This window comes from Dermacentor albipictus, chromosome 8 (assembly GCF_038994185.2).
Source record: "Dermacentor albipictus isolate Rhodes 1998 colony chromosome 8, USDA_Dalb.pri_finalv2, whole genome shotgun sequence".
In the NCBI taxonomy this organism is placed as follows: domain Eukaryota; kingdom Metazoa; phylum Arthropoda; class Arachnida; order Ixodida; family Ixodidae; genus Dermacentor; species Dermacentor albipictus.
In genome coordinates, this window is record NC_091828.1 from 130,348,522 (window position 1) to 130,357,298 (window position 8,777).

The 8,777-nt window shown below is 44.4% G+C and overlaps 1 protein-coding gene across 1 annotated transcript in view; it reads right to left on the reverse strand.

Annotated features, from left to right (window-relative positions):
- Positions 1-6,659, reverse strand: part of LOC135919085 (TATA element modulatory factor-like) — a 51,361-nt gene extending 44,702 nt beyond the window's left edge. The window contains exons 1-4 of the mRNA XM_070524455.1: positions 6,637-6,659; positions 4,480-4,613; positions 2,437-2,694; positions 500-1,618 (exon numbers count right to left, since the gene is read on the reverse strand). Coding sequence (XP_070380556.1) covers positions 500-1,618; positions 2,437-2,694; positions 4,480-4,606 — 1,504 coding nt within the window. The 5' untranslated portion in view covers positions 4,607-4,613; positions 6,637-6,659. The remainder of the gene's footprint in view (positions 1-499; positions 1,619-2,436; positions 2,695-4,479; positions 4,614-6,636) is intronic.
- Between the last annotated feature and the right edge of the window lie 2,118 nt (positions 6,660-8,777).

The window sequence follows — 8,777 nt, forward strand, 5'->3', positions numbered from 1 at the left end:
GCTATAACAATAATGTGCATAATCATTTATAGTTTGTATGTTGCCTTCTTACCCACTGGTTATGTCAGCAGGCTAGTTACACTTGGAATATGGGTTAATATACCCCAAATGGAGCAAGTGTGCGCAGAACTCTGAACTGTTAACAACACTGAATGTGCAGGTTAACAGTTTGTACAGTGCTCAGCGATTGAAACGCGATACTCGGACAGTATGGCAGGTGGTGATTCTTGTGCCACCATTGAGCATTGGGTGATTGCTGAGGGGGCCCAATTGTGTCATGATGCATAAAAATGACTCTCGTTTTCATGTGACACAAAAGCGCAACAGTTCAATGTCTTCAGTGTCCAATGGAGGCGCAAGAAGTGCTGGCCAGCGTCTGAGTATCACGTTTCAAACACCGAGCACAGTACATCCAGCTGACTTGCACACAGCTTAAACAAGGCATGCATAGCACTGAAAATCCTGTATCAGACAGTAAACAGGATATTACAAGTCTTACCTAAAGGGAGGCCTAGCGGGTCCTCAGATATCCCAGCTGCTTCAGCTCCCTCAAAGTGTTTCTCATCATGACTGTCTGACTGTATGGTCCACAGGTGCCTTGCTGGTGAAACCGCACTAAACTGGTCGATACTTGACCCACCGTTAACCGATGAGATGATCTCAATGTCTGATGAAGAGACTGTTTCCCCTTCTTCATCACCGGATGGACTGCTCGACTTCCGCGAGTCTTCCGTCTCTTCTGTTGAAATTCTCACAAACGAAGCAGATGAACTTGTCTCTGCAGAGTGTGCACTCCCGGCCACTGACTGTGTTTCACACTCTTCCTTCAGAGTGGCAGTGGTAGAGGCATCCGCTTTCACTGCTGACGTGTCACCAGCGTCACCGTCTGCTTGATCACCGGACTCGGCTGCCATCTGCTTTGCTTCAGGGAGAGTGGCAATCTCACCAGCTGCTTCAACAATCACAGATGCGATAACAACATCACCACAAGCACCATGCGTTTCAGCACGGTCTGCTTTTTTATCAGTGGTGCCTTGTGGAACATCAACAGCCACCCACAAGTCCTGGGGCAGAAAGCCATCTGGCCCCGTCTCGGATTCGTGCGGCTGCATGATTTGGCTTGAATGTTGAGGAGAGTCGCACTGTTGCCCAACAAAGCTGCCCGACAACTCGGTCTTTGGTGAACCTAATATGCCGGAATCCTTTGGATCTATTGACAACTCGTCCTTTGATGACAACTGGCTGGCAGCTGTTGATGTACATAATACCTGATTGGATGTCAAGCTGCCCTCTGCAGATGGAATGCTAGTCCCGGCAGCAGACGACACAGCTGGGTATCCAGAGCAAGCAACATGTTCCGGCTCACGCACGATAACACCACTATCTTTTGGCTCTTTGGCGGTCAATCCTTGCCAATCCAAAAATGACTCTCTGCTCTGACTCAGCGGCGAAGAGCTTCCAGGAAGTGATGATGATCCCAGCAGTGTCTCGGTCGACCCGTCAGACTCTGCAGACTGTTCCAAGGATGGGTATGTCGGCAAGTCAATGTTCAGTGGGCTTTCCCTCCCTCCACTTGCAACAGCTGCTGCTGTGTCAGGAGACATGTTTGGCGGTACTGCTGCAAGAAATTAACCACAGCACGTGTTGCTAAAGCTTACGACATCAAAGAAAGAACAGTCTTCAATCACTTTCATGCTATGGACAATTTGCTCAGTTGATCAGTGTTTATGGCAAAAGCTTGGATTTTACAATATTATCTACATTGTCTTTCATAAAAGATTACTCAGTAAGAAAATTTGGCCAATTTATGTCAGAATTCAGGATAACAGTCTGGCAAGAAATAGGTTAAGTCATGCTATTCAAGTCTGTTTCGGGAACCGATTGCTTACGGGTGGAAGGAGCGTCAGCTGCTAAAGGATCAAAATTCATCCATATAAAGCAGCTTCACGCCTAGGGAAGCAGTGGCATGGTCTTCTGAACTTCTTGTTTTCAAACTTATAGTAACCGTGGCATGCCTGAGGGGGCACTGGTGCAGGTAGGTCAGGATCAAATTAACTGAAGTGGCATGCTTTGGAGTTCAAACTAAACGAGAATTTCTTCCATAGCAATTGTGTGGTTTCTAAGCAGGACTTTTCAGAGCAATCAAATTCAGTGAAGAAGTCTAATTAACCAAGGTCGAATTAATGGGAGTCAACTGTATTTCAATAACAAAGAAGCAATTAGTGAAAGCTGGTACTGGAAGCTACTTCCAAGCAATCAGTGATGTTCAGTGATGTCATATGCGGACAACACCCATTTGCACCAGCAGAAAACGTAACAGAGGAACAGAGTGCACCTATCTAGAATTCCCTTGAGGTTATTCTGGGTTCAACTTATTTCCACAGCTGATCAGCCTGTACATAAAGTTGTTCGTTACTAGTTGCAGACTTCATTTACCTATGTCACCTGTTGACACAGTTCTGGTTGGTTGCAAGAGGACCGCCGAAGCCTCTGTGAATGGCTTGGCCACCGCAGATGAGGTGGCCTCCAGGAAGGACTCCCAGCCCGACACCAGTTTCGACTCTGTGTCAGCGACATCTCGTCGGCTATCAGGCCTTGGATCACGATGAGATGGTGCTGGCTGCTTGGATGTTGGCTGCTCAGATTTCGACAGATCATCGGCCAGGCCAAATGACAGGAAGAAGGAATCCGTGTCTACAGAAGGATAAAACAGACAGTGTCATGGTACGTCAATTCTGAGGTTTTATTTGCCACAATCTGGTTATGAGGCACACTTTAGTGGGGGGTTCATGTTAACCACTTGGGTTTCTTTAATATGCACACAATACATGGCACACGTACGTTTTTGCATTCCGCCCCAATCGCAATGCAACCGCCATGGCTGAGATCAAACACATTATGTTGTACTCAGCAGCACAACACTGCAACTACTGAACTACCACAGCAGGTTGTTTTAGTGTACCTGATGCTGAGATAACTGATAGCAAAAAAAAAAAGAGCAACATGTCACTTAGATTACTTATGAAAAACACTTCTAAAGATTTCACTGCAACTAATATAATACTTTACAAGGGTCTTTACAGGAGTGTACATTTATCTATAAGCTGCACAAGTAAATGAAATTTTGGGGCTAATTGCTGGGATTAGTTGAGCATGTAAAATGCACCAACAGATGAAGGTTTTCAACCTTCCTTTGAAAACAGATACCTTAGACTACACATATGATGCCATGAAACATTTACATCATTATTTTATCCTTAATTTTCCTTATGTCCCTGATGCGACACATCATATATGAACGAGTGAGATCATACATAATGACGGAAATAACCATCCAAGGCAATTTTACAGAGCCTTTTTAACTACCACTTATGGCAATACATAAATGTATTTTTGATGGATGAAAATAAAATGAATCAGCATATATCAAATAGCTGGCATTGTTGTGCGGGACGTGAGTGCGGCTGGAAATCAGCAGAAAGAAGCGATTGATGTATCCCTGAAGAACAAGCAACAACTGACTTTATTTTTGTGTTCGTACAGCCTCTATGGCTCGGTTGCACACCCTCGCACCACTTCCCTTTCCCGCACACTCTGCGATAATATTTTATCAAGTCAAAAGGGGAAAGGGTGTCTGGCTGCTGCTGTACGACCGCGAGGCCACCACAGCATTAATGATAAGCTTGTGAGAATTAAAAATTATGTGTCCTTTCAAGAGTGGCAGAACCAAGATTGCTTTTTTCCAAGGATCTTATTACTGACCCTCATCTTCTAAGACATTCGCTAGCCGACTCGTCAACAATATAAGGAAACTGAGAACAAATATGAAATAAAATGAGAGACTTCCTATCTAAAAGTTTGGTGATAAGTAAAAAAAAGAAAGGAAAATAGGTTTCTGGAGTACTGTGACAGACATACTTAATGCAGGCATAAAACAAGCAATATAGGTTGAAGTGATTCGAGCAAAAAGAAAAAGATCTACACTTTGCCAGATAAATGTGCTAATGCAGTCAGATGTTAAGATAACGATAACCTTAGAATCACTGCTGCAACATGCCAAGAATGAAAATGAAAAACATACGAGACTGAGACACATGTCAGCCGGTGGCTTATGCTCAAACAAGAGATTGACTTCCGTGAAGGGCTTTCAAAGGGCTTCTGCATAAGTTGTATACAATTCATTTGGTCAAGCTTTTACAACTTCTAGCTGCCAATTAATTTGGCCTTACATTGTCACCTTCTAGTCCCTTGGTTAGCTCAGATGGTAGAGTGCCCACTCAGGAAATGTATTAGTCTTATGCATGGACCAAGATGAATTTGGCATCAACTGCAACGTTTGCTTTCTGAAGACACTGAAATAAGTCCCTTTGTGCCATCCTGCTGCAGCCAGATCAATGAAAATTTTTCCTTGCATAAAACCTACTCCACCTCATGTCATCAACAGATAAGCTAGCATCACTTGAACACTGGCAAACATACCATTAGGAAGGCTGAAGCCAGATGCCTCATCGGGTTGGATGTCAAGTGCCCGGTCGATCCGTTTCTGGGCCGAGTTGAGGGCAGACTTGGCAAGGTTGGCTATGCCCACCGTATCAAACCAACTCATGGGAACACTGCAACAATGATTGTCATGTTTAAGTCATGTCAACAGCTTGTCATCGTCTACACCAGTGATATATGCTGAGCAGATGCAGCAACTTGGCAGACGTCAGCTCTCAATCCCCACTTTCTGCAGAAGCAGAACAGACACTCTGTGCACAGCATGATTCATACAGCCTTCCTTATGATTTTACTTCCATATGATGTGGCTTTTCGGTTCCCCGCTATTAAGCAGTTGAATTATACAGAAGTATTGCAATCTCCCAATTTTATTAAGCTTGTCACAACATTGTTCTTTTCGTGTTTGATTAGATAGTGAAGCTTGACAATAATATATCTAGCGCATACAACCATTGTCTTTCCCCTCTTTCTCCTAGCTATCAGTTTTACATCATTAGACTGATGGCAACCTACGTGCATGCGAGCATGACTAGGGGGTACAATCCCACCTTTTTAATCCACAATGCCTATTGCATTCAATGAGACTTGCTCAGCAGGGTAAGTTGTTATGGCAGGTGCCCAAAGACATGCTCATCTCATCATCCTATGCTCGTTCATGAGGCCTGCATTATCAGTTTCGCTGACAGCTTGCCCAACAGCACAGACGTTACAAGCATACTTTTGACATAAATGAACTCTTTTGTATGCTACATGGTCCATGCCTGTAATGGAATGCAAGTGTGAGAAAATCAAAGCCATTAAAAACTAAATAGACATAACCCTATGTTATAGCAAAACAAAAATGCAAAAGTCCTAATCCTATGTCGTTATGAGTTCATGTCATGAAAACTTCAACATCGCCGATATTTTGGCAACAGTGAAAAAGCGCAAATGAAGAGAGGATAATTTGACCATGAGATCCATTGAACAATGCCGTAGCTTGAATAACCAATAAAACAGTTCGATTATGACAAACAGCAACGAGGTCACTTTACATTATAGTAAGGTCTTTCAAACCACTTATCACAAATAATGCTTCAAAGCTTGGTCTTTGACGGTCGAACAAGTTTTGGTAACAGCATTCACGCGGTGCTGTTTCCCTCTGAACACTTTATTTAAATAAAAGAAAAACAAAGTGCAAGTGAGTGGCTTGCGATTGATGACGGCTGTCTGCGCGCACAGCAGCAATTCACGGACGTTTTCCGCGCAAATTTCGGGAAACAATTCGTCGCCTGACATGTCCTTCGCCACGCAAAACGATAATCGGCAGAAATGAATACAACAATAAACAAACTGGCAGATACTTCAGCGATCGCGCAAGTTTAATACAGCAACGAAATTAGAAAGCCAAGAAGCTGTCCACTTCCGTTTCCTGAGCTAACGTAATGCTTGAACTGATATTTTCCTTGACGCCACTACATTGCCTACTGGCGAAATGAGCTCCTTACAACTAAGAAGCACGCCAGATAAGCACGTAATGTCACAGAAAACAACAGCACCCATAAAAGAATTAGCTGCAAAACTGTATTTACGCAAGGTTGCATACGGGGCCGACACGAAACGATCCATACCGTCGGTGACGAACTATCATGTGTAAGACGCGCGTTATATGGTGTAACAGCAATCTTGCTCAATTCAACGCTGGAGCCGATTGTAGTGGAATTTTCTCGCAGCATCAAACAACGTTTCATCGTGTGTAACAACATCAAAACAGCGCTCATGTCACAAATAAACACAACTGCCAGCACAGCTGATACGAGTAGCAGCGTCGACGTGAGCGACTCGGATCACCTTTGCGGTCAGCACAGCATCGCTCAGGAACGACCGTGTGGTCCTCAGAGGTGCTGGGATCACTCGAGGCAGGAGAATCAACAAAACCACGGGCCTACATTAGAGCGCAAATGTCGCCACGAAGTAAACTTAGATTCAACACATACAGACGTACACATAGCCCGTTCTACAGAACTCTGGGAATGGGACGGGCTATTACAACGTTGCCAGCCGTCTTTATCGAAGGAATGCCATATTGGCGCGCGTTATTGAATTCAAGAATTCCTGACATCTTTTGCCGAGACCTGCCATAACAGACTCACCTACATTTCTATGAACGATGATTGAACGTGGAGGCGGGCTCCACTACTGGAAAAGCTGGCGCTGCCATCGACGTGGCGTAATATGAGGCATCACGTGTAGACACAGCGGCCGTGTCGGCTATTTCAGAAGCGCCGAAGCGAGATGAAAACTGAAGTCTTACCTGCGCTACGGTGCTGATAAAGTGTTAAGGTTTTCCCGCTTCGGGTGTCCACTTGACAACACTTGAAAACACTATAATAGGTAGTGGCGGCCGTTGAAGGCGCCCAGCATGGTTTCAGACTCTACACTCAATAATATACATTCTAAGAAAAGTTTGCACCCTTTGGCGTGTATCTCTGCCACACAACGATAAACGTCATCTGTCTTGCTCGCATTTCCTTTCTTTATAACGGCGAGCCCGGTACTTTCCAGTAACGAACGGCATGCGCGTTATCAGCATGACATAGCATTCCCGACAGGAAAGTAACAAGCGCAGCGTTTTCAAGAAAGGAAATGTGGGCAAGACAGATGACGATTATCGTTGTGTTTGAAATATACACTCCAAAGGGTGTCGCAATGACGGACGTACAGTCGACCAAAAAAGTTTACGGACCATGACATCTGACAAAAAGCTGAATATCTCCTCAGCCTCAAAACGCAGCCTGGTGTTCCCATTTCCAGCCTTTAGTGGTATGTGCGAACAACATTCGGATGCCCGGTTTTACTGGCTGCTTCTAAAGGCTACGTGTATATTTAGAATTTTCTGAGATCTCGTGGTCCGTAAACTTTTTTGGTCGACTGTACGTAACGGAGCCCGGTGTCGGCCTACACACGTACACTCTTAAGCAAAATTACACCCTTTGGGTCGTACACCCTAAGAAAAGTTTACAGCCTTTGAGGTGTATATTTGCCACACTCTAAAAAGTTTGCAGCCTTTGGGGTGTAAATCCGCCACATAACGATAATCGTCATATGCCTTGATGCGTTTCCTTTCACCCGGTACTTTCCAGTAACGAACGGCATGCGCGTTATCAGCATGGCATAGCATTCCCGACAGGAAAGTAGCGGGCGCGGCGTTTTCAAAGAAGTTGAAAAGGAATCCAAAATTAGTTCTTTGTTATATCCAATGATTATGACACGTAGTGCAATATGAACCGGCCTCCACCGAAATTTTAAGGATAACCTTACTTACTTCGTTATATCCATAATTTCTTTATGTCCCGTTTCGCTATAACGAAGTTCGACTTACACTGTGCCAAACACTCTTGTGTTTGGAAGTTTTACCCGTCGGCTGTGACGCTTAATTAAGTCCGACTGGTTACACTCTTAAAACGGTTGCACCCTTTGGGGTGTATATTTGTCCCACAACAATAATCGTCATCTGCCTTGCTTGCGTTTTCTTTCTTGAAAACTCGGCACTCGCTACTTTCCTGTCGAGAATGCTGCGTCACACTGATAACGCGCGTGCCGTTCGTGACTGGGAAGTACCGGGCTCGCAGCGTTAAAGAAAGGAAGCGCGGGCAAGACAGATGACGATTATTGTTGTGAGACAAGATAAGCCCCAAAGGGTGTAAATTTTTCTAAGAGTGTATATAGAATACCGTAAAACAAGTCACATCGGGCTCTTGCCCTGCACCCCTCTAAATTTCTTGTACGAGAATTCCGCCTGTCAGAGTTTGTGGCTTGAAGTGTGCTGTCCGTTGCGCTCGGACCATGCGTTGCACGCACCGCGGTGCGGTACGCGTGCATGCACACAGCTCATCAACAGGAACGTATAGCACTTGCGTGTGTGCACAACGCGCCGTATGTCTCGGCTGCAGAGCCGACATTGAGCGATGATGATGAACCCCTGTCATGGCTCGCACTCACTGAGGGGGATACGCCAAGAAACGGGCGGCAAGAAGTAGCTAAAGAAGACGATAAACGCAAAGTTAAAAAAAATAGAAAAATAAAATAAAAAAGAAGACTAGTATGCGAGCCAGCAGTCAGACTGACTTAAAAGTGAACGTTAAAAGAGGGTACAATCAAGGAAAGAATTTAAAGAACCCAATTTAGGTGAAATGAATGCAGATTTAATTTCTAGAATAAAGATATAATAATTAGTAGGGCCATCGTTTTGTTTCAGTTAAATAATCAAATACTGCGGAACAAACGTTTCTGTGTCG